This window comes from Polyodon spathula, chromosome 15 (assembly GCF_017654505.1).
Source record: "Polyodon spathula isolate WHYD16114869_AA chromosome 15, ASM1765450v1, whole genome shotgun sequence".
Lineage (NCBI taxonomy): Eukaryota > Metazoa > Chordata > Actinopteri > Acipenseriformes > Polyodontidae > Polyodon > Polyodon spathula.
In genome coordinates this window covers 14,373,774-14,397,749 of record NC_054548.1, presented here as the reverse complement: position 1 = coordinate 14,397,749, position 23,976 = coordinate 14,373,774, and the positions used below count along the sequence as shown (strand labels likewise).

The 23,976-nt window shown below is 36.4% G+C and overlaps 2 protein-coding genes and 1 non-coding gene across 10 annotated transcripts; 2 read left to right on the top strand and 1 right to left on the bottom strand.

The window, feature by feature from the left end:
* Nucleotides 1-1,125: 1,125 nt before the first annotated feature.
* Nucleotides 1,126-1,197, bottom strand: trnae-cuc. The gene has a single exon. It is a non-coding gene; the product is annotated as a tRNA-Glu (tRNA).
* Nucleotides 1,198-1,694: 497 nt separating this feature from the next.
* Nucleotides 1,695-6,656, top strand: LOC121327612 (phosphatidylinositol N-acetylglucosaminyltransferase subunit A-like). The gene is made up of 6 exons (XM_041271725.1): nucleotides 1,695-1,814; nucleotides 2,476-3,269; nucleotides 4,461-4,593; nucleotides 4,815-4,947; nucleotides 5,442-5,648; nucleotides 6,031-6,656. The coding sequence occupies exons 2-6, from the start codon at nucleotides 2,621-2,623 to the stop codon at nucleotides 6,316-6,318; spliced, it is 1,410 nt and encodes a 469-aa protein (XP_041127659.1). The 5' UTR covers nucleotides 1,695-1,814; nucleotides 2,476-2,620; the 3' UTR covers nucleotides 6,319-6,656.
* Nucleotides 6,657-6,857: 201 nt separating this feature from the next.
* LOC121328046 (ankyrin repeat and SOCS box protein 11-like) lies at nucleotides 6,858-22,051 on the top strand. 8 transcript variants are annotated; one of them, XM_041272509.1, is made up of 9 exons: nucleotides 6,858-7,368; nucleotides 8,779-8,884; nucleotides 10,572-10,615; nucleotides 15,968-16,075; nucleotides 16,464-16,614; nucleotides 18,524-18,658; nucleotides 19,082-19,273; nucleotides 20,134-20,254; nucleotides 20,494-22,051. In XM_041272509.1, exons 3-9 carry the CDS (start codon nucleotides 10,574-10,576, stop codon nucleotides 20,501-20,503), a joined length of 759 nt encoding a protein of 252 aa, XP_041128443.1. In that variant the 5' UTR covers nucleotides 6,858-7,368; nucleotides 8,779-8,884; nucleotides 10,572-10,573; the 3' UTR covers nucleotides 20,504-22,051. The 8 variants fall into 8 exon arrangements, with proteins under 8 accessions (XP_041128443.1, XP_041128439.1, XP_041128435.1 ...); XM_041272505.1 differs by lacking the exons at nucleotides 6,858-7,368; nucleotides 10,572-10,615 and adding an exon at nucleotides 14,630-14,709 and having other exon boundaries at nucleotides 8,680-8,884; nucleotides 20,134-20,212; XM_041272501.1 differs by lacking the exons at nucleotides 6,858-7,368; nucleotides 10,572-10,615 and adding an exon at nucleotides 14,630-14,709 and having other exon boundaries at nucleotides 8,680-8,884.
* The last annotated feature ends 1,925 nt before the right edge of the window (nucleotides 22,052-23,976 follow it).

Here is a 23,976-nt window from a genome sequence, read left to right as displayed (position 1 = left end):
TTGGGGTGAGTTTAAATATTCAGATCAAATCAATGATAGATACAAGTCAGGAAGGAGAGATATGGAAAGGGGTGAAGTCAAAAGCTGAAGCCCTGGGTATTATGTTTTCATTTCCGTCGTTAAACTACTTATTTTTGGTGTGGATTGCTGGATGTCAAACTTGTATTAAACAAAAAAACAAAAAACTTCTGGCCAGTGGACATTGTGAGGAAGGAATCCCAAAGTAGCTATTACACTGTCCAGCATCTAGCCAGTCTATGCCCCAGTCCCACAAAGCTGTAAATCAGTAAACAACAATGACACATTTTAGATGAAGCCTTCCAGACAAACTGATGCACCGTTATATGTGGTCTAACATAGTTTTAAGTGCCTTGTGCGTTCTGCTTCCAGAGGCCCATGGAGTGTTCTGTCGCAGTTTCATTGGCAAGTCTACGATCTCTGTTATATGCTGTGTGATAGTCTAAAATAAGAAAGGTCTGCAATGAGACTGTTGATTGAGTGTAGGGTCACTATGGGCAGCCAGGATGGCAAGGTGTATATGATGCCCCCATCTAATCCCTTAAGAGGCAACACTTGTGAAACGTAACTTCAATCTTCAATCATTTGGCAGCACTAGCCAACTGTGAGTGTAGTATCAGCCCTCTATCAAAATCTGTCAGCTTGCAACACAGAAATTCAGCTTTTAATGTCATCATTTCGATTACAAATTAATTGCCCCCTTTATTGGACAAAACAGCGTGCTGCAGATGGCATGTTTTACTGTTTTATTTTGTAAAACCTGTCCGTTATATGTGAACCCGGGCAAACATGCATATGAACAGATAGGACGCAGACAGTTAGCCGTGCGTCTCATGTCCACTTCCAGGTTCCGTTGAAGTTAAATGGAAACAGTTGTAAAAGTGTATTAATGAAACTAACAAACAGAAATGTATGAATAAAAAAACATAATAACTGCAGTACCGTACGCCGTACCCCTAACTAGTTATAGCGGTCACAATTTGTGTTACCCAATTGAAAATTAACTGATATACTGTATTCAAATAACATGAAATATTAACATTAACAAATAGCATTATATTAAACATCTGATTGAACTCATAGTACAAAGATGCAAAACAAAACACATTCCCTGACCGGGAATCGAACCCGGGCCGCGGCGGTGAGAGCGCCGAATGCTAACCACTAGACCACCAGGGAAGCTTCTACACCCGCCATGGACGACTACTCTAAGCAATCACAACCAGTCATCTCGCATTATGTATGATATGACGACAATTACCCGTAAATGTAAGAGTATATGCGTCCACGCTTATGTGCAGTAGAGTTGAAGCTGAAGACATCTTTAACAACATTCCTAATTGCCGAGTGCATGGATTACTTAGGGTCTGTTCGACGTACACATGCAGTATACAGATATAGACAGGTATGGAAAGAAAAGGTTTTGTCTTACGTACACATGCAGTATACAGATATAGATATGTATGGTAAGAACATGTTTTGTCTTTACACTGTAATCATAATTTCTAATCTCAGTCTATCTAGGAACAAGCAAAATAAATAAATAAATAAATAAACCAAAAAAAAAAAAACCCCACACACCTCGATAGAGGCTTTTATTGTTGATAATACGGTAGGTGCTTCTTTGACCAATTCCCAACACGCTTAGCGTCATCGTTGCAAAGCGGAAGGGACTGAACACACCCCGGAAAAACAAAGGGTTCATCGTGACTGAACAAGCTGGCGTGTTTCTGTCTTGAAAAGAGAGCGCTTTAACTTAAGAAGCATCAGGACACAAAAGGAAATACTACTCCGTGGTAGGAATGAAAAGATCATTATTTAAATCTATATCTAAATATAAAGCGTACGATGTCGTTTGTACTTCATTATTATTATTACTTCATTAGCGACAGTTATTTGCAGCCGCCTTGTTGCTTACACGCCTATTCTTGCCGAATATTAGATTGCCATAATGTTTAAATAACAATATAATTGTTGAATTGGGAAAAACGAAACCATGTACTAGTTACCAGTACACAGTACACATAACCACGAGAAAGACTGGACTACGGTCCTCTCTACCTTACTGTTTGTAAGCGCTTTCTTCCTTGGAGGATGGTAGAAACAATGTTGATGTGTAGTCTTCCAGAACTGAATTAATGGACCCACTCATTGCTAACACATGAATGGTAATGAAATGCTATGGCAGCTTTTAATTACAGACAGTACATTAATATCTTAATATAATATGAAAGTATCATTAAACATTAGCTACCACTGAATGCATTGTACAACTGCAAGACAGTTGTACTGACATCACTCGGCTATCGATGGGCTACTTTGCATAATTTATGGTAAGATAAAATAATTATAAAAACAAATTACAAATTTGAATGATATTGAATGATATAGTAGCTGGGTATACCAACTAATGTATTTCAATTGGAAAATAACGAACATCATCTATTTATATCCTAGGTACATTTGTGTCCATCTGGGTGTCTGACATACCGAAGACAGGATGAAATAGCTGTGACTGGAGATCTTGTATGAAACTATGGGTCGGAGGAAGGGAGAAGGGCAGTAGGGACCCATCCCTGACAGTTTCTTGGATTTTGCTGCTATGAATCTGAAGGAAGTGCCCCAGAAGCAGAATGTATGCATGGTGTCTGACTTCTTCTATCCCAATATGGGAGGAGTTGAAAGCCACATTTACCAGCTATCCCTGTGTTTGATTGAGAGAGGACACAAGGTGGTTATTGTAACCCATGCTTATGGAAACAGAAAGGGTATTAGATACCTCACTAATGGGCTAAAAGTGTACTACCTACCTCTGAAGGTCATGTACAACCAGTCCACTTCCACAACAGTCTTCCACAGCCTACCTCTGCTTAGGTATATCTTTGTGCGGGAGCGGATCACGACAGTTCATTCCCACAGTTCCTTTTCATCCATGGCACACGATGCCCTCTTTCATGCAAAGACGATGGGACTGCACACAGTTTTCACAGACCATTCGCTTTTTGGGTTTGCTGATGTAAGTTCTGTGCTGACCAACAAACTACTGACTGTGTCTCTCTGCGACACCAATCACATCATCTGTGTGTCCTTCACTAGCAAAGAAAACACTGTACTCAGAGGTGCAGTGAACCCGGAGATAGTCTCTGTGATTCCCAATGCTGTCGATCCTACCGACTTCACTCCAAACCCATCCAAGAGGGACGAAAATAAAATAACCATTGTGATTGTTAGCCGACTTGTTTACAGAAAAGGTAATTTAGCACAATTACACTTTTACAATAAAATGAAGCCTCAAAGTTTAGCTTGGCAAAATAAATATTTTTTAAAACCAGATAGGTCAGGGAGGTCTATTTAATAGAAGACTGTGTGGTCCAGTGGTTAAAGAAAAGGGCTTGTAACCAAGAGGTCCCCAGTTAAAATCCTGGCTCGCTCATTGTGACCCTGAGCAAGTCACTGAACCACCTTGTGCTCAGTCTTTTGGGTGAGACATTGTTGTAAGTGGCTTTGCAGCTGATGCATTGTTCACACACCCTAGTCTCTGTAAGTCGCCTTGGATAAAGATGTCTGCTAAATAAACAAATAATAATTTAAACAGAGCTGGATCTTTTAAAATACCAAATAAAATGCAAGTTTTTTAAGAAATGTTTTTTACAGCCATAATATACTTTTTTTAAACTGGTCGATGTTTGATTTGAATAAGATTGAGCTCTATTAATTATTTAAACAGTGGTGGTATTTAGGTCCGCTATCATTTAGATCAAGTGATTAGAATTCACATTATGTTTATGTTTACCGTTTTCCTTAAAAATGTTAGAAAATAGTGCCTAAAATATAGTAATGTGACATGATATAACAGAACTACTCTAAAACATGTATGATCCCCTGTGTTATTATGTAAATATCATGCAAAATTTGAAAAAAAAAAAACGCTAAAAGTAAATTAATAAATTCAGTGACAAATGCTTTGAATAAAGATTAAAGCAATTTCAAAAGACATTGAAATGTTGTGAATTTATTGTCTTTTTTTTGTATTTCTAAATGTAGCACTTTCGAGTGTTTTGTAGTGTGATACATCTGAGAACTATGCTATTGAAATATAACTAAAAAAAATTCAATTATACCCGGGATGGACCACTGCAGTCCCAGAGATCCGGAGTTACCTAGAAAACCTGGGGGACCTAGAAGGGTTACATTGGTTCAGTTAGCTAATTAAGGGTACAGGTGGAATAAAGACTTTGGCTCCATTTCATTGGTAAACATTTTGAAAGAACGAAAGTAAAATAACAAAAACATGATGCCTTATCGTATCAGATATATCATGTTATTGTAATAGATGTATGTGCTCATCAATATGTTTATTATGCAGTTCTCATTTATATTTTAGTTTCATTTGAAAAACAAGATATTTTATTGATTAACATTGTTTTTTTTTTTTTTTTTAGGAATAGATTTACTTGGTGGCATAATTCCTGAGCTTTGTCTGAAATACCCTGACTTGCAATTTCTTATTGGTGGTGAGGGACCCAAAAGACTTGTGCTTGAGGAGGTCAGAGAAAAATACCAGCTTCATGACAGGTAAAGTAAGATTACAATTCTTTGCACATTTTCCATTAACATAAACTGTCCTGTTTATGTTAAGGTATACAGCTATTTATGAATACTGTATACATTTATGAGATATTAATTTAAACCTTACATACATTTAATATATGTAAGACATGAAATTGTTCAAGTTCACATACAACTTCTGTGTCACAGCCCAGGTGAATAACATTGAATAATGTATTTTCTTACAGGGTACGCCTTTTAGGAGCCTTGGAACACAAAGATGTTAGAAATGTTTTAGTTCAGGGTCATATTTTCCTCAATACATCTCTAACAGAAGCATTCTGCATGGCCATAGTAGAGGGTGCAAGTTGTGGGCTTCAGGTAAGTCTGCTTTTTAAAGTTGCATTAACTATGATTTCATACTAATATTAGTTTTGTTTTCTGGAATTCATGTACAGCCTTTTAAGTCTTGCATAACAAAGTTAATCAGTGTTGTTCAGTTATGCTTGTTAAAATGTGTTTCTTAGTGGGTTATTGCATGTGGTATATCTTGGAAGTGACTTGCTGGAAGAAGGGCATTCAGTCTGTAGTTATTACACTACCCACACTGCTGTGTGTACAGCACAGAAGAATCAGTCTTCGCATCATCATTTAGAACAAATAAATTGCTGGTCGAGAGCAAGAAAATCATAACTAACAAAATAAATTAAAATAGGTTAATTAAAAAATATAAATCGGCCGTCAGATGTTTCTTCATTTTTGGGAATTTTGTTGTTACAATTTTCTTGCCCTCAGCCTACAAAATTGCACTCTGATTATAATTATAATGTCTGTTTGTGCAAATCGACTCATTCCAACGTGTTTGTTTTGTCCAGGTTGTTAGCACGCGTGTTGGGGGTATCCCAGAGGTGCTCCCTGAGGATCTCATTGTCCTTTGTGAGCCCACAGTGAAGTCTCTGTGTGAAGGACTGGAGGTGGTTATAGCCAAACACAGGTCAGGGAGCCTGCCCCCACCTGCTGCCATTCACAACAGAGTAAGGACCCTCTACACATGGAGGAATGTTGCAGAGAGGACAGAAAAGGCATGTATATAATGCACTTGTGTACGTTTGTGTGGGATTTTAAGTTTGTGATCTGTGACAGCTTACTGTCACAGCAGCATTTACTGCATGCTTAACAGTCTATTTCTAGTAGCTAAATCATATGGTGATGGTACAGACTAAAATAAAAAGCTCCTTGAACAATAAATACCAGTAGACTGAGATTTAAGTATGTTAAAGGCTTCCATGGAAGATATCCCTCCCTTTCTTATGGTCTTTGTATTTATAACCAGTGATCCATGTCAACTACTGATGATACATGTAAATTCCATTATATGATTGTTTTCTGAGTGGCATAGTAAACCATTGTACAACCAATGTCCCCTAGCTTGAAACTAAAATACATATTTTTCTATTACTTTAGGTTTATGACAGAGTGGCTAAAGAAGTTGTCTTGCCTATGGATGAACGGCTTAACAGACTGATGTCTCGCTGCGGGCCCGTTGCTGGCTGTATCTTTTCACTTTTCGCTGTCTTGGACTTCCTGCTCTTGGTGTTTCTGAGATGGCTCGTCCCCGATTCTAATATTGACATTGCGGTGGATGCTACTGGAGTTCGAGGAGCTTGGAGACAGAAGTCCACTCCTCCTAACACAAGCACAGGTTATGATTCAAACTGCCATGTAGCAAGAGACTTGAATTGCACTCAATAAGTCAATACCGTTGACTCGGTGGGTACCTGTGGGGAACGATTGCATGCTTTCATTACATTGAGTGAAAAGCTTTTCATCTGATGTTTAACACACATCTGAAATGTAATTTATTAAAATGACCTTCTACCTGGTAGTTTTTACAAAATATCTCATAGTTTTTGTTTCTTCTCAGGCGGTAGAATTTCATTTGTGTCAAATTACATGTGAGCTTATTATGTATGCTTTATTTCCTAAGCAAGTAAAACTTTAAAGGGCTAAACGTTATACAAAATAAAATAACGCCCTCTCTATATTGCACATATAGTGAAGCAAAAATGTAACTTTACGCCCCAGGTTCAGCTGCCAGAGCGGGGCTGAAGCATCGCATCTCCTGGAGAAAGCCGCAGCTCCTCTTGCAGCAAAAGAGTAAATACATTCGGAAAGATAACCACATAATATGCTTAAAATATTCATTTAGTTATAAAATGAATGTTAAATAAGATGTGTGTGCTATAAAGTGCCAGTGCAGCTTTTTTCAGTTCAGATACTGTATCAAAAGGGAGAGACAGAAACAGAAGTTTGTTTATAGTTTGAACACTGGCACTGTATTTACTGTAGAAATATTGCATGAATCACCGGTATAGGGAATTGGCAGACGTGCTGTAGGAGCGTTATAATCGAGAGCCTTGTGCACTTACATTCGTTTTGCGGTTGCAATATTTGCTCAGATGTTCAGTTTAGAAAGAAATATGTATTTTCATTTTTCAACATGATGCATAGATCCGTGACTACACTAGGTTAAAATAAAATCTCAGTTCTAGATAGGAATAACTAGATAGGAATATGCCCACTAATCAGGTATTTTTTTCAATTTAACTTTTTTCTGTCTTTTTTGAAAAGTTGCCGGTTAGCTGTGGTTGAATTATGAGAGGGGCAGAGCAGCTGCACAGTGAGATCTGGAGGGTTTACCACACTGTGGTGCTGAGCATGTATGGCAGTGCTGTAACTGATTTTGGAATGGAAGACTGATGAAACACAATACTGTTGAAACTTTGAAAGCTTGCTTGACAGGTACTGTTTGTATAACTTATTATCTAGCAGTCCAAATAGGGCTTTATTATATATTGCATAAATGTCTGAAATTTTGAAGAAATAGATTGCTTTTTGGACATTTACCGGTTAACCTTTTTACTGACGCGTATTAGTAAATGCAGGTATATCATCAAATAATGTATTTATGCCTGCATGTAAATGGTCAATTAACAAAATAATCATTAATGTTGATGAATATATTTATTTCTGCATACTGCAGCTGTTTGTTTGATGTTTTAATTTTATTTTTGAGGTGATGTTTGAACATTATATCTTTCCTGCTCCACAACCATATTAATTGTATGGAAAATGTAAGGTTTATGTAATATATGTTGAATAAAAGCAAACTATATTATGTGAATCTACAAAAGGGATCAGATTCTCCTAATGTATTGTTTGATGTAATGCTTGTATTATAAATGTTTGTAACCAAAGTCCATTGTTTCGCACTTCATTTTAATATTTAAGCATCACTGTAAATGGAGACTTGTTTTTAATGCAGAGGCTGCTTATTCAGCCGTTCAGAATACTGATGCAAACTTCATATTTTCAGTGTTATGGAGATTGCTCAGGCAAAGTCTACCGCGCCTTTCACGTTAACCTGTGATCTGTACAGCGTTTTAATCAAATATCCATTTGTCTTGAAGTTGAAATGATTCAGTCAAAATATGCCTTTCTCCTTTATTGAGGTGTTGCACAAAGCAAAACAAAAATGAGCCAACTAGAACATCTTGGTCTGTTTTACTCACATAAAAAAAAAGTGGAAGTAGCACAAGAAAACAGTAATAAAAGGTTTAGAGAGCCTGGATAATGAACAGCTTTAACTTCCTCCAATATTAAATACCGATAATTTACTTTATAGACATTTTCGATGTCCTGTCTGAAAACAGACCATTAAGTTTCACAAAGTCTCTGTAAGTCTACCATAACTGTGCATCAGAAATTATCCATTTTAGTGAAAAGCCTGTTTGTAAGCTAAATAAAACAGTTTTTGTCTGTTTAGTTAATAGATATTTGGTATTAGTTGTTTGTGAAAACTGTTGTTCCCCAGTGCTTTCTTCTTAGTACTGGTATTTTCTGTTAAACATTATTTTATGTTAGCTAAACATATCCAGTGAGCTTTTAATATCACCACCTGCTTAGTCACAATCTACAACCTAAACGGTTTGTAATACATTTAAAATTGTATGAACTAATTATATTCTTCGCAACGGAGAGCCGCGCCAACTGTAGCAGGATTTAAAATAGAAGTCATGTGATTCCAAGAATAGTCTAGCAAATCATTGCAGAGCTAGTTTAATATCAGCTCTAAACAAAATGGAGGATACTTCTATACTGGCTGCTTTTAACAATATTTATGTTGCTATCTTTACTTTGTTTTGTTTTAAGCTGTTTATCAAGATTTGCCTTGCTTTGCTGACTCAATTTTACATCGTCCAAGGAAACAGAAAGGAGGCTGCGAGAATTGCTGAAGAGATTTATGGAGTAACTCCAGGTAAAAATAGAATATTATTTAGCAGCATAGCTTACAATTGAAGCTGGATACTAGGTCATTAATATTAGTGTATACGCTTTAAATAGTATTTTAACAATCTTCAGATGAGATTCCTCTGTAAAAATATGTCTAATGCTTCATATGGGAGAGGGGAGGGGGGTTCTGGGTAAATAATTAAACTTTAAGTAAAGGCAGAAACTTTATAGGCAGCAAACAAATGTACACTGACAAGTAATTCTTGATTTTTCCATTTTAGGTAGAACAGACTTGCTTGTTTAAATTCACAGCAGTTTAGTTTATTTAAGGAGGAGTTATTATTTTCCTAAACTATGTGGTTTTATTTATTATTATTTATTTAACATTGTAGTAAGATAACATAAATTCATATTTGACGATGTTTTTCTATTTTTTTTTTTTTTTGCATAATTTTGGGATACCTCTTATGGTTTTGTTAAATATGCAGTATTTGTTTGTTGGATCACTGGTATAGAAAGTCATGTTGGATTTCTAATAAGTGCCTGTACTTGTGCATTTGCAAAACTTAAAATATTCAGCATTTCATTAACAAGGTGACCTGGTTACTTAATATTTACTTGATATTTAATTACCAATATTTGGAACAGGCTAAAAAAAACAAGAAGTAAACAAATACATAAATAAGTAAATACATACGAACACATGATATCTCCATTGGACGGTACATGTTGTTATACTACTGGTCTTTTATAAATGTGGATCGTTTTGTAGATCATTGCAGATCTGTTGTGAACAGTAGCTTGTACAGCAGTTGAAAAGCAGGTTGCTTGAAGGAACTGTTTATATCATGTGCTGGGGTAGAGGCCATGGCCCAAAGTGTTAGTTCCCATAGTCTTGTCACCCATCATATGATGCCCCATCCAGCCAGTTACACTGGACTGTAGTGAATTGTCTTTTCACCACAGCTTCATAAAAAATGGCCAAAGGACTATATAAACAGGTTGTTTATTGGACAGTTATGCATTGAACATGTGTCACACTCTCACGCTCTGACGCACTGGCAGAACTGGATTAGTCCAACTGAAGACCATGGTGGGAGCTACCTAATGAGCATCCAATTCTAAGGTTTTAAATCGAACTCTGGACGCAGAAAAAAAAAACATGTATGCTGAACATGAAGGTCTGTGAATATGTCATAGTGTCAGGGAAATACTGGAGACGTGGATTTATAATATATGAAATGTGATGTTCTAGACCTTGTGGCATTTGGTTATGATCTGATAAACTTGATTTTATACACATTTAGATTTTGACATACTGTTTATTCTACTGTGCATATCTTTACAAAGATTCTCCCTGTAGTATAATGCAGTTTGAGATTATGAGGACCTCCTGTATATGCTCATTAGTTTTTAATACTGTGTTGCTGTCAGCCTGTGAGTGTGGTTGTCATGTTAGAAACTTCAGGTCTGTTATGGTACAAGCTTCATTTACAGTACTGTAAGGTGTTTGCCAGATGTCTCCTTAAAAGCTAGGAGAACATTCAGCTGTCACATGATGTTTTGTTGCACTCTGGTAAAAGCAGCAATTAAAAATAGATCCCTCCTTGAAAGCAAGGCACCATGTCTGAAGATTTTACTCCAGTCTTGGATTGTTTTATAAAAAGGAGAACTGATATAACAGGAACCTCTGCTTTATCTTGGAATGCTAGATATGACCTGTACGGGAATTACATCTGCCATCCATTTCAAGGGGGTAAGTTGTTTAAATGATATTACAGGAATGATTTTTTTTTTGCTCAGTATACTGCTGCAATAAGATCAAATTAATCCTCTTGTGCTGAAAAAAAAGATAATCTAAGTGCAGCAGTGTTTTAAACAGTTAATTAATCTTAGTCTGTTTGTTAAAAATGGCCTCTAGAAGGAGACAGTTAAAAGGATCACCTAGTTTAAGAATATTTTCCCCTTTTAATCATGATTAATCAGTGTGTAATCTATGCTGTCTATTTGTGATACTTCTCTGTCCTACTGTAGCAGTTTCTAGTACCATACACAAAAGCAATTGGGCATTGATTTGTAGGTTGGGGCTTCCAATTACAATTGCTAAGGGAGATAGTAAATGCAGTGCTGGCAGTGTCCTGAGAGTTTTCCTTTTGTAAATGCTTCACACACCCCACCTTCTCCCCTCCCAATCGTGATGGTTCTGATCAGGTGCATGATGAAGTATACCTCCATACTCGTGGCAATGCTAGGTGGAAATCATGGTTTGAACTAATTAATTTCTGGAGGTGGGTATGGTGCCTGCTAAACCTGATACGGTCTGCATCCCAGACTAACTCTATGGCCTGGGCATATACAGCCACAGATGTGTTTTTCCTCAGGGGACGTATGTAATCTCCTTTTAGGCTGTTGACCTCAAGGCTAGGAAAGCTCAACGGAGTGACACCATTCAATAAGAAAACTAAAGAAATAAAACCATAGCATATTAAAAGCTTAATGGTAAAGTTGGTCAGTCAGGTATTTATTAATTAACTGCTTTGCCTATCTGTTTATTTATTTATTAGCTATAATATTCCACTTACATAGCCTAGTGCCTTTAGTATGAGAGCATCTCAGCAGGACCATTGCTTTCCTCATGTGTGTTTAATTATCCACTACCTATCTCTGAGTTCTTCAAATAGCTTTGGAGGTTAAGTCAAGAGAGTTTAAATTATCTAAGCATTAAATATATTTAATATATGAGGGGTCCTGCTGGAGTGGAGTACACCACCTATTCACCACTGCAAATCTTGCAGTTTTCCTGTTGTTTATACTGTGCATGTAGCATAGTTTGCCATGCTTTTTTATTTGCTTTACCATACCTCTCTGTGCTTTACAATGCTTTCACTATGCGTTATTACACTTTGCTATGCTTTTATGAAGATAAGTTCTAAAACATGCTGCGTTTCTCCTGAAACTAGATTAACTAAACTATTACTTTAAAAATAATCAACTATTTAAGTAAAACAAAACAAACAAAAAAAAGTGTGTGACCTTGCAGCATAACACACTAATTGCTTAGTCCTTAACAATATTTTTAAATCACATTACTGCAGAAGCTTAGTTTTCAGTTTTAAACAGTTTTTTTGTTTAATAGGGTTTCCAGTTAAACTAAAGTAAATGCCAACAGAACAGTTGTAAATAAACCACCTTTATAAACAGCTTTGTTAAAGCTATGTTAAACATACCATATATATATAATATTGGTTTAACAAGACATCACTGTTAACGTGATGCTGAATAATTAAAAATGATCAGATTTTAGTTAGAGACTAAAACCCCGACCCTTCCCCCGATGCTCATGTCTGCCCTAATCCCTTAGTTTGAATAACGAGTTTACCTGGTTCTCTTCAGAAAAGTTGTCAGACCAGTTTTCTCCAACAAGTTTGTAAACCTGACATTACATTTAAACTGTCTTCTGAGAGTGCCCATTTCAATTTTTGGGGGGGGTTTAGAAAATAAAAAACTTTTAGTTGTTCCAAAAAATCATCTTCAATCAGAAGAGCTTTTTGCTGCCGTGCTCCTCGTTTGTGGAACTCTATTCCAGTTGACACTAGGCAGGCTGAAACTATGGATTCTTTGTAAAATTGAAAACATACTTTTTGGAATTAGCTTTTATATAATTGGTTGAAGCTGGGGTGTAGCACACAGAGGTGCCAGTTTGACATACTGCAAATTTAAAAAGCACCTGCCTAGGTAGATGTACCTTTTATTGATTACACACTGTGCAATGCAGTTTCGTAACTGACTAAATTAAAGCATACTGTAGTTGTTTTTTTAGTGTCCATGTGAAAGGTCAAATTGAAAATCCTCCTCAAAGCAGCTCGTAGTCTAAGACAGCTTTTGGAGGCGGGTCAGTCGTGGAGTGAGATATAGTGGATAAGAGGACCCACTATAAAGGCATTTCAAGTCAAATTGGCCGTGGATCAGTTCAAAATGCTTTGCTGGGAAACATCAGAAATGCTCACAGAAATCACACTCTCAAAGGAATACTGGGCCAACCATCATCACATATATGGAGGGTATATTTGTAACACTTTAATGAGTGGTAAGTGCCGTTTCTTTTTCTCCTCCAGATGTTGGTTTGCCTGTTAATTGCAGTCTTTGTTCCTCATTTTCTGTTTACCGTGACAGGAATCCGCTTACAGCAAACAGCCTTATTTGCTGTAGTCCTTGAAAATGAAGATAACGTGCAGCGTCACAGAAATTTACCAGTGTGCTGCTTGCAGGAGACAGCTAATACCAGCTTCTACTTTCATGCAGCTGGTGGGAATAGATATTCTTAATATAATAAAATAGTTTTTTGCAATCTAGGCTAAACTTTAAATCCTGTTTATTATTTCATTTGGACTGCTTGGTTAATGCTGTAGTGCATAGTGAACTTTGCATTAATAGTAAGAACATGATTTTCAAACAACACAAACAGTATATATATTTTTTTTTTTTAGTATCACTCAAAACGTACGTGGTATTGAACCAAATAAGTAACACCGTTTTCTGGCTTCTGAACACTTTTTTGTTTGAGCAGCAGTAGTGAAATGCAATCACGTCTGTTATCAAAGTGTATAACGCTCACCAGGACATTGAAGACTGTTTGCAAGTTCCTTAAAGACACAGCAATGCTAGTCTTGAGGTTACTGAATAGGGTTTGTGTTTGTTTATTTAACCTTCCACAGTGTTTTGTGTTACTGTTGTTTATACACCACAAACTTGCTGTGTATCTGCAATTTGCTGTCCCATGCAAGAGCTATGATGTGGCAGTCATAAAAGCTCATTACAGTATAACTTCTGACTTCAAGTGTCTTTACAAAAAGCAAGTACTGTACTAGTAAACAAAAGTGAAGGGAACTTCAGCGCCTTTTTTTAAATTTATTTATTTATTTTTTACAACAGGCTGTGTACTTAAAGTTGTTGTATCATGTTTCTGGCATTTGTGGGTTTTTTTTTGGTTCTTTTTACACATCGTTGTGAATTTGTGTTTCTGTCCTGGCTCATTAATGACACACCTCTGCTGTACAAGCACTGACATTGATAAACACAGACTTGTCGTCGAGATGTCGCATTTGAGTGCTTTTGTCTAAAACATTTTAAAAGGTAAGACCATTGTTGAAGCAGACAAACAGCAGTGTGGTTGAGAGGACGACTTCTTTGGTAAAGGCTTGCAGAGAGGTGACTTCTTTACGGAAGGCCTCTGAGGTTTTCAAAGCCAGTCGGAGTGGTGAGAGAGTCAAATAAGTTGGGGAGCAGGTTATTTGTGGCCCAGGAATTACCTGGAAAGAGGAACAGTAAGTAGTAATGAGCTGGCTATTAAAAACTGTCGCACAGCGATATAAGAGCCATATTGATGCAGTGTTTAAAAATGTAAATTCTACCTTTATGGTTTCATCATTTCTGTTTCAAACACCTAATTTGGTCGACAGTTTTTAAGAGATTCACCAGCCCATTGACAGAAACATGAAAAGGCTGTAAATGGATCAGTCAGGGTCTTCTAGTATTTACCATAGTTAAGAGTCATACAAGGTGCAGTATTCTTGTTATTGGTCCAAATTAGTAACAATTAAAGGGGGTTAAGGTAGTAGGAACACTATAGTATGCAATACTAACGGTTGTAGGTTATGCAGCTTGGTTGTAGTTAAAGGAGTCTTGTTAAGCTAACCTGTTTCCAGAATAGCCTCTGACACGTTTGTCCTCCACACAGTCACAGACACACACTGTATTTTCTGCTTTGCAGGCTCCTGGGCAGACAGATCCCCACTTCATGAGGCTGCATTTCATGGCAGACTTTTATCACTCAAGACCCTGATTGCACAGGTATGGGTTTGAGTTCAGGTCACGTTAAAGAAAGATTTTTTTTTTATTTTTTTTTTATCATAACAGTCCATAGCTAATTTTAACTAGCTTGGGTGTGTACAGATGGGGACACCATTATGAATCCAGCTGCTTAAATGTTTCTTAAAAGTGATTACTAATTTACTTTCTGTGACAAAATCATGCAGCAACTCTAGCTGTATTTGATGTAGAGCACAACCTGTCATGTCTGATTTAACTGGTAACGGGTCCATCAGGTTTGTAAAAATATATCTCAGAGGGAGTCGTTATATTGTAATTGCTTTATTAACCTCAGGGCATTATACATTAATAATGTCAATCACACCGGTGTTTCTAAAACCATTCATGTTTTTCAATTCCAATTCCATTTTCCTGTGGCAGGGCAGAAGCCCCGCTGCTGTAAATAGTGTGTGTGGGATTGAATGTTGGCAGGGATGAGGTTAAATCTGTCCCTGCCAGCAATCACAGGGGTGGGGGGTTGTGCTGTGTTCTTTGTATTGGTTTTCAATGGTAATGAAAGTTAATGCCCACCCTACAAGTGATTTATTCGTTTGAATCTTTTATTGACCCTCGTGCTGTGTTTATATTTTGTTCCTGTTTTTGAGTTTATTTTGTTAAATAAACATGTGCATATGCACTTAAACTGCAGCTTTGTGTCTCTGGGTCTCTCTCCTGCCGGTAACAGCTTGGGCCGTGACTCTCCCCGATTCCAATTCCAGTTCTGTTTTCACCAATTCCAACACTTCATTGATGCAATTGGGAGTATTCTGCCGAAATTGCTTCTCACAGTGACAACAGTCTACTAAAACAGAAGTCACTGTCCATTAAATTGGATTCTAATGAAAGCAGTTGAACAATCACAACAGTCATTGTCTCTAAAATATCAATTCCAATTTGTTGCTTTCTTGTTTTCTTTTATTGAACATGTTTTTTTTTTTTTTTTTTTTTTTTTGCGGCTGAATCCATTGTGTCCTGTTAAGCTTTTGGTCCATCTGTTAATAGAGGGTATTGTATCTTGCATGAGTGGATATGACAGGTTCTGCTGTATTTGAAGAATACTTTCAAAGTGAGAATGCAATCCTTCAATGAAAGGATACTGCAGTTCTTGAGTAATGCAAGTTCATTAAAAACAAATTCCCGTTGCAAAACAGAGTACTATTCAGAGCTGCTGAACATGTAAGTAACGATCTAGGGGGCAGTCCCTGATTAGTTTTCAATTGTGACTTTTTTTTTTTTTTAGGGTTTTAATTTGAACATCACCACCATAGATAGAGTCTCTCCTCTTCACGAAGCCTGCTTGGGAGGCCATGTTGCCTGTGCAAAGGTTTTATTGGAAAATGGGGCTAATGTAAGTCAACAGAAAAATCCTATGTATTTCCTTGACTTGGTGCACCAGCTGCTTCCAGCTCAGCTTACTATAGTTATTGTCCTTTTGCAAGTTAAATGGGACAAAAGACCAACGTTGACTGTTTTATTATTATTATGGATTGTATCCATATTCACTCAATAATAAGATACAGAAACAGTAAAAAGAAACTTATTAGACAAACGTTTGTTTTTTTTAAGACAATGTTGAATAGTAACTCTGACACAGCTTGAATAATTCAAGTGGATCACGTGCCATGTTGCGTGACCCCAGAAATATTCATATATTGCGAACCAGGGGATTTTCCCATTTTTTGTCATTATATACATGTCAGATTGCATATTGCTTTTTTTTTTGTGGCTCTTCCCAGGTAAATTCAGTCACAGTTGAAGGCATCACTCCTTTGTACAATGCCTGCTGTAGCGGCAGTGCTGCCTGTGTGAATGTTTTACTGGAGTACGGAGCCAGATCCCAGCCTGAATGCCAGCTTCCTTCCCCAGTACATGAAGCAACAAAGAGAGGTAAAACACTAACTTTAGCTGGATGCACTTGTGCACTCTGACAAATACATATAGGGTTAGGTAGCATGAAGTGGGGCTGGCTGCAGCAAGTTCTAGAAAAAAAAAGTTAGTACTCGCAGCTGTGAGGACCACTGTTGAGTTTGCTACCGACGCTCACCTATTGTGCCAGGGTACAATTTAAAAATAAAAAAATAAAATGATTACTTCTCCGTTTCACAACAGGCAGCCTGATTTTCCTCCTGTAGATTAAAAATGCACTAGACAGTTTTTTTTGTCTTCACCAAGCTTCATGAAGATAGATATGACTGAAAAAATAATAATAATAATAATATTACAAAAAATAATAAATTGACAAAGCTTAGTACATTAAAAATAAGTCACGATTTGGTTTAGGGTATAAAATTATTGATCTTTGTTTTAAATTATTTATCTGCTTGGAATACCACTATGAATAATTAAATAGGTATACTGGTACTACACTGTAAAATAATTCTGGATTGTATTTAATACATTTTGTTTAATTAAGTAAATATCTACATATGTTCTTATATAATTTAGTTGGTTATCATGATATTTCTCTACCGATTATCAGTAATGGAAAATGTTGTTATTTTACAACACTAGGTAGAGAAATGGCAAGCTTTCACATGAATATTATTTACGTGTAGAGACAGGAAGCATTGGTTTTTCCCTTAGCTTGATTAGCACCTTGCTGTTACAGAGGGGAGGTTGAAAACAGTAATGTGCTTTTCAGTATCTGCTCTAATTCACTGTAGCTTTATTCATTAACCTGACTCCCCAGAATTTGGAGAACAATTTGGTGCTTGAAGGATGGGGCTGACCAATTTTAAGTAATCAATCGATAAATTCTCCTTTTGTGGAATTTTCAAATAAATCCAGATCAGAATTGTTTGTCTCTTGGCATTTGCAAAGATTGTGTTGTGGTTTTCATGTCGGCATAGTTTTACCTGCCATCTTGTGATACAATTTGGTATCTGTAAAGGGCTTTTTCTACATTCAAAAATAACAAATACATCAAATTAAATTAAAGGCAAACATAGACATAACTTTTGTATTTAAAAAAATAAAAAATCAGTGTAAACAAAAATCCTATTTCATACCTTAACCAAACATATTTCAAATAATTTGTCAAAGCTTAGTAAACATCCCAAGTGCAGAGATGATTTTGCTATCAGCGTTATCTGTACTTTTTAATAATCTGCTAAAGAAGGCTAAGGAGTGGTGTTTACATTTCATTACATCAGCAATCAAAGATGTCATTAAGTTGTAGTGATTTACACCTAAAATCAACATTGCATTAACTGCAGTTGTAAATTAAATGTAAATAGTCATAAGCCCCAAAAACTGTATTCATGAATCTTGAACAACAGACCGTCTTTATTTACACAAGCTCACTCCACATCCAGTTTCATAAAAACAGGAGGAGTTTCTTTTTTTTTTTTTTTTTTACATTTCTGTGTTTGTGTTTCAACTGATTCACAGCAATTTACAGGCATACCAAGGGGTGTGATAACCTGCCTTCCACACAATAGGAAAATAAACACACACAAGCAACTCCATACATCCCTAACAGGGCTGAGACACATTCATACACTGCTGAGAGATAGGGTAACGCCCTGCTGTGGCGTGGCTCTGGGGCCTGGCCTGTGTGAAGTGTTAATGGTGCTTTGAGCATCCCTGGGGTTATGGGCAGGGCAACCAACCCATACAATACAATACAAAAAATGCAATGTCTGTAGACAGCATAACAATAAAGAAATTCTCTGGGAATGATATTGCAATACTGTAGTCAGACATCACTATCATGAATTTACCACAGATCTCTTTATTGACATGTTTTTGTGCCCTCTTAATCATATTTTTAACGAATGAATGTGTTTTTGACTAGGTCATAGAGAATGCATGGAGATTCTGCTTGCTAATGGGGTAAATATAGACCAAGAAGCTCCCCACCTTGGAACCCCACTTTATGTGGCCTGTACCTGTCAGAAAACAGACTGTGTGAAGAAGCTTCTAGAGTTAGGTAAGTGCATGTTTTCTTGAAAATAATTAAAACACAAAAAAAACCCACTGCATCACCTGCATGCATTATTCCAGAGCAATAATATATAAAACAGCAAATCAGCAGTTAGTATTGATTTATATTATAGAGAGCACGGTCAGTGATCAACATACTAAACTATATGAGTTCCAGGTGCATTAGAGTGCATATTAACATCAGTGCCAATAAAGCATAACATAGGCCAGGGTCTTGTTGCCAAGTGTTTTGCTTAATGTGAAAAGCATGAATGAATACAGAGGCTAAACCACAAACCGAATGCTGGTACTAATGAAATATGTATCAAAACTGTGCTCAGAGAGGGACGCTGGATGTGTTTTCACAGAATACCAGGGTACTGTGAAATGCTACTATACTGTGTAAAGATGCCGTTTTGCACCTTAACAGGAGCCAATGTGGACCTGGGCAGATTGCAGGACACTCCTCTTCACGCAGCAGCCAGAAAAACAAGCACAAAAGTAGTGGAGTTGCTAATAGATTACGGGGCGGATGTGAAATGCAGAAATGTTGAAGGGAAGAGGCCGGTGGAACTCGCTGCCCCAAACAGCACGATGGAAAGAGCGCTTTTACAACGAGAAGGTATCTCCTTTAAAGAAGCCGTGCTGTGATATAATTATGTGCTACTGTGGATAGAACATTCTTGAAGAAATAGAGACTACGGTGTGCTCTTTTTTGTGACCTCCAGGTGTCAGTGTTATTCAGTTTTCTTTTTAATATTAAATTGGATATATTATTTTTAAGTAGCTGATACAGATGTTTCCTTTTTACTTGTATTTAGTCAAGAAATAGTGAAGAGGTTCTATTTTATATTGTTGTTCCTCATTACAGATTGTTCTAGAAAATGTGGCAACAATTGCAACAATGGAAGCTGAAAAGAACAGTTTTTTTTCTTTTTTTTCTCTTGGCTTTCCTTTTCTGCTTATCAAGTAGTTCATTTGAACACTGAGTTAGTTTACTGGTAGAAGTGACACCTTTGATTCAGCCAAGGTATAGCTTGTTAGTCTATAGTCAAACTTACAGTATTTTTCATCAAAACATTTAAAATTCCATACTTACCAGATTTTCTTCAGTGTGGTGTGTGATCTTGTTTTAATTGCATTATACCATATATACTGTACGTGTGGATTGTGTGCCAATATAATGCATTTGCATATATATTCAAGCAAATGGATATATTATCCAGGCCAAGATGGTGATTATGTGCTAAAGATGCCATGCCCTTCAATAATTTATTTTAGAATACAAATCAGTCCATTATAATACCCAATGGAAAACAATATACACTCCCCTAGTTTATGACATCAGTGAAGTACCACTGAATAGGTGTACAAAGCCTTGACATCACTTTTAAATGAACAAATATAGCTAAGAAGCCCCATATCATACATTACTTATTGTAACTACAGGGTGCATCTGTTGACCTTATTTGTTTTCCTCAGGTCCTGCTGCTCTGACGCAGCTTTGTCGACTTTGCATACGGAAACATTTGGGTCGATCACGACTTCACAAAGTTTCCAGGTTAGAGCTTCCAGGACGATTGAAAGGATTTCTTCTCTACAAGTAATTAGATTTGAAATCTATTTGTATATCTGACCCGTATTAACCTTCTATTGCCAGTATTTTACATACAAACTATATGTAGTGTTCCACATTACTCGCTACAGCTGGCTCTTTAGACCAAATTGAATGCATATAGATCAAGATTATCACATTGTTATTGAAGTGTTAAAATTATGCTTATTGAGATTACTAACAAATAACCAGATGTTTTTTTGTTTTTGTTTTTTATCATTTTCCAGAATTTGTTGAATGTAGATTTGAAGATCTCCTGTAAGATGCAGACCATGGAGCTTACCGTCAATCTAATCCAACTGTCCGCATATCATCCAAACACTCTATTATCAGCTCTACTGAATACTAATAAAGTAATGCAGCTAATGTCTTCATAAATATTACGATAATACTGATGAAGGCATTAGTTGAAATGTTTGCCTACTTGACTTAGCGTCTTCTAGTTTTACCCCGTATTTACCATTATTCTCATAATGCAACTGGATTGACAATAAATGCATTGATTAAAAGGGATGTTCTCAATCGATACACAGTTGTTCCTTGCTCACTACTACAGTTGTATAAAACACAACAGAACAACAGCAAAATAGATATACTAGTGGAGATAGTGAATATTTGTTGTGTTATTAACATCACAACACTTGACATTTTACCGCGACCAGTGCTTTATGATTGTGCATACTTCAAACAGCTTTTTTCAAAACTTATCAAAAAGATAGCTTAGGTCACACGTGAAATGAATTTGAGTGTTCTTAGTTATTAGTAGGTCACATCACAAAATCATTAGACATTATATGAAACAATATTGGCACTGGGCTGGGGACAGATAGGCAAGCAGACTGAACTTCTCCATCATCCTTCAACTGGATGGTTCTCCAGGGCAGAGTTTAGATATGTGAAAATTCACATTGTTATTGCAAGGATATAAATACTGCATAGAGCTTTCCTATTGCAGGTTATACTATGAACAGACATACCTGAGTTTGATACCTATAGCCACTGCTTATATGTAACATGCTCTGGCATGTCTTTCAACCTGTAGTGCCTAAATTGATTTACATTAGTTGGAAGCTTTACTACGGGAACCTTGCAATAACTGTACAGTCTTAAAATCTCCAGAAACACCATTTCCAATGCTAAAACAAATAAGAGACTAATACTATTCACAAGTCATTCAATGAAACTGCTGAGTTGTTTATTTTTGTACACGTACTGAATTAGGTGTGTCTTTACTTTTTGAAAAAAAATAGTGCTCATAATGTTTTAGAGTAAGTAGCTGCACTTGGAAATTTTGACTGTACGATTAAACAAACGTTCTACTTCTTGAACATCCGTTAATGCCACAAAGCTAAGGATTTTATAAATAATATAAAAAAACATTTTTAATACTTGTTTCACCCTGGAGGATGTTCAATATATTTCTATTTAACTTCAAGAAATATAACTGCTATTTTTTCTGTTAAATGTTGTGCAAATCTGTAAGCATTGACTAACAAGTTACTCTGGTAGTATGACTTTTTGTTTTGTATTATTCAATCGTTTTTATTGTTACTGAATTGTCCTAAAATACTATTATACAGTAAAACCCCATTTGTCTCAACTGAATCACCCCTTCCCCCAGTATCACATGTGATGAGGCCTAAACTCCTGTTTATGCAAATGCCTGTATCTATGTATTCTGTCTTTAGAGCTGTTGAGATGAAGGGTGTTCTACTGTAGTTGCTTACTGATTCTGTAGAAAAAAAATCTATGAAGTTGATTTCCAGTTAAATAAACAAAAAACAAAACAGATTGCTTTGTCTTGTTTGTTTGAAGTAGTAGTAAAGCTTTTCCAAGTCATTTTAAAACAAATGCATTAATATATTGTTTTATTAAATCTAAACCAGGTGAAAGGATCTTTAGAAATCACAGATTGGAAAAGTCATTCAAAGTTGTCAAACAATGTAATGTACTATGGTCAGAAGAGCAGTGAGTGGACAGGTGGCATTTTACGATAGAAAAAAGATGTGTTACAATAGCAGGTCATGCTGGATGAAAACATATTTCAGAAATTAAATGTTGGTTGGGAGACTTTTCTCCAGGGGAATGTTTTGGGGGAATGAGAAATAGTCAGGAGTTTTGCTCTCTTTCAATTACTGTATATGTCAAACACTTACCATGCTGCCACTGTAGATAGTGTCTGGTAGCATAATATATGTGGAAGCACTGCCATCTGCTGGTAAAAAATGTAAGCACAAGTTTAACATAAATTGTTAGTGTAACACTATTATGGATATGCATATAAAGTACAATAGTATCAGGCATTACTATTGCAATACAAAACACTTGGTACCAAGGACCATGCACAGAGACTGAAACAGCATTTATAGCGAACGTGTGGTGGTTTATTAAAACCAATCTAAAAGAAACATGAAATGGCATGTTTAAAAAAACTTCTAAAAGCTTCCCGTAGTAAAAGCATAGCAAAGTGTATCTGGTAAATGATTGATATAAACTTGGGAAAGCATTATAAAACTGTAAAAATACCCTGAAAAAAATACAATGGAAAAAGAAAGATGACCTGGTAAATTTTTATAAGGTAGTTTTAGCTGTAAAGACACCATTTAGGTCAAGTGAAATGCCTAATAAATGACTGTGTGCAGTAATTGTAAAACATAAATCTGACTCAAGTTCAGTGCATGAAATTGGTTGTCCTAACAGGTTTGCACTGTTTGTTTTTAAGTTGCTTCAGATTGTATTTATTGTATCATCTGCCCCTTGTCTTTTAATAATCACTGTTAGTGGATCTAGGTTCCTTTAATCATATCTATATCTGTCTTTACCTGGTTTTGTCTAGAGAATTCTAGCTGCCTGGCACTGAACTGACTACCTCGCTCCAGTCAAACCATGTGACATTGTGATGATTCACCTGCGCTGGCCCAACCTACTCGACAGCACTGAGGGAATAGGCAGGTAGGGTCAATCACGTTAAAGGGCTGTTTTGTAACATGATCGAATAGAAGAGGGGAAGTTCTTTGCTGGGAATAATTTCCAGCAAAGATCATAAACAGGTATTTACTGTAGAGAAAAACAGATAAGTGCACGCTGGATCAACAGAACCCAGAACAGCTCGATGTAATTGCAAATATCATAACAAGGCAAAGGGAAAAATTTTTTTAATTGCAGCCTATTTTCTCTTTAATTGATGAGAGATTACTGCACACATCAGGGACTCTCTCTGGAAACACCCCAATCCTTAAATCCAGAACAAATGATTACAATATAATATTACAGTATGTATTTTATATATTTTTTATGGAGAATACATTGGCTTTACATTCCTTCCATAGTTTCTGTCATGGATTCCAAGCTTCTAATACTACATGTATTGGAGTGTGTTTCGTCTCTCTCTCATGTCTGCAGACTCTACTGTACTTCTTATGATTTACTCCTATTTTATAAAGGGAAAAAAATATCACATGGAATGTTGTCCTTTGTGAGTGATGGGTCCCTTATCAATTAACACAGAGCTGCTTGGTGCCAAAATATAAAAAAGCATGTACACAGTTGTATGATCCTCCCAGTCACATGCTGTTACTAAGGAACAATATACCGTGACAGTATCTGGTGCCAAGAATTAAATTCCATGTTATTTTGTCTCGTCTTTATTGAATTTCTGAGAGGCATGAGAATGAATGACCACAAAGGGCTCTGATTTCCAAGTTAAACAG

Excerpts from the sequence above, each read along its gene's own strand:
- LOC121327612 (XM_041271725.1), top strand. The coding sequence starts at position 2,621 with ATGAATCTGAAGGAAGTGCCCCAGAAGCAGAATGTATGCATGGTGTCT. Across the intron at positions 3,270-4,460 it reads CCGACTTGTTTACAGAAAAG|GAATAGATTTACTTGGTGGC; the intron begins GTAATTTAGCAC and ends TTTTTTTTTTAG. Across the intron at positions 4,948-5,441 it reads GTGCAAGTTGTGGGCTTCAG|GTTGTTAGCACGCGTGTTGG; the intron begins GTAAGTCTGCTT and ends TGTTTTGTCCAG.
- LOC121328046 (XM_041272501.1), top strand. The coding sequence starts at position 8,707 with ATGGAGGATACTTCTATACTGGCTGCTTTTAACAATATTTATGTTGCT. Across the intron at positions 16,615-18,523 it reads ACATGAAGCAACAAAGAGAG|GTCATAGAGAATGCATGGAG; the intron begins GTAAAACACTAA and ends GTTTTTGACTAG. Across the intron at positions 18,659-19,081 it reads GAAGAAGCTTCTAGAGTTAG|GAGCCAATGTGGACCTGGGC; the intron begins GTAAGTGCATGT and ends GCACCTTAACAG.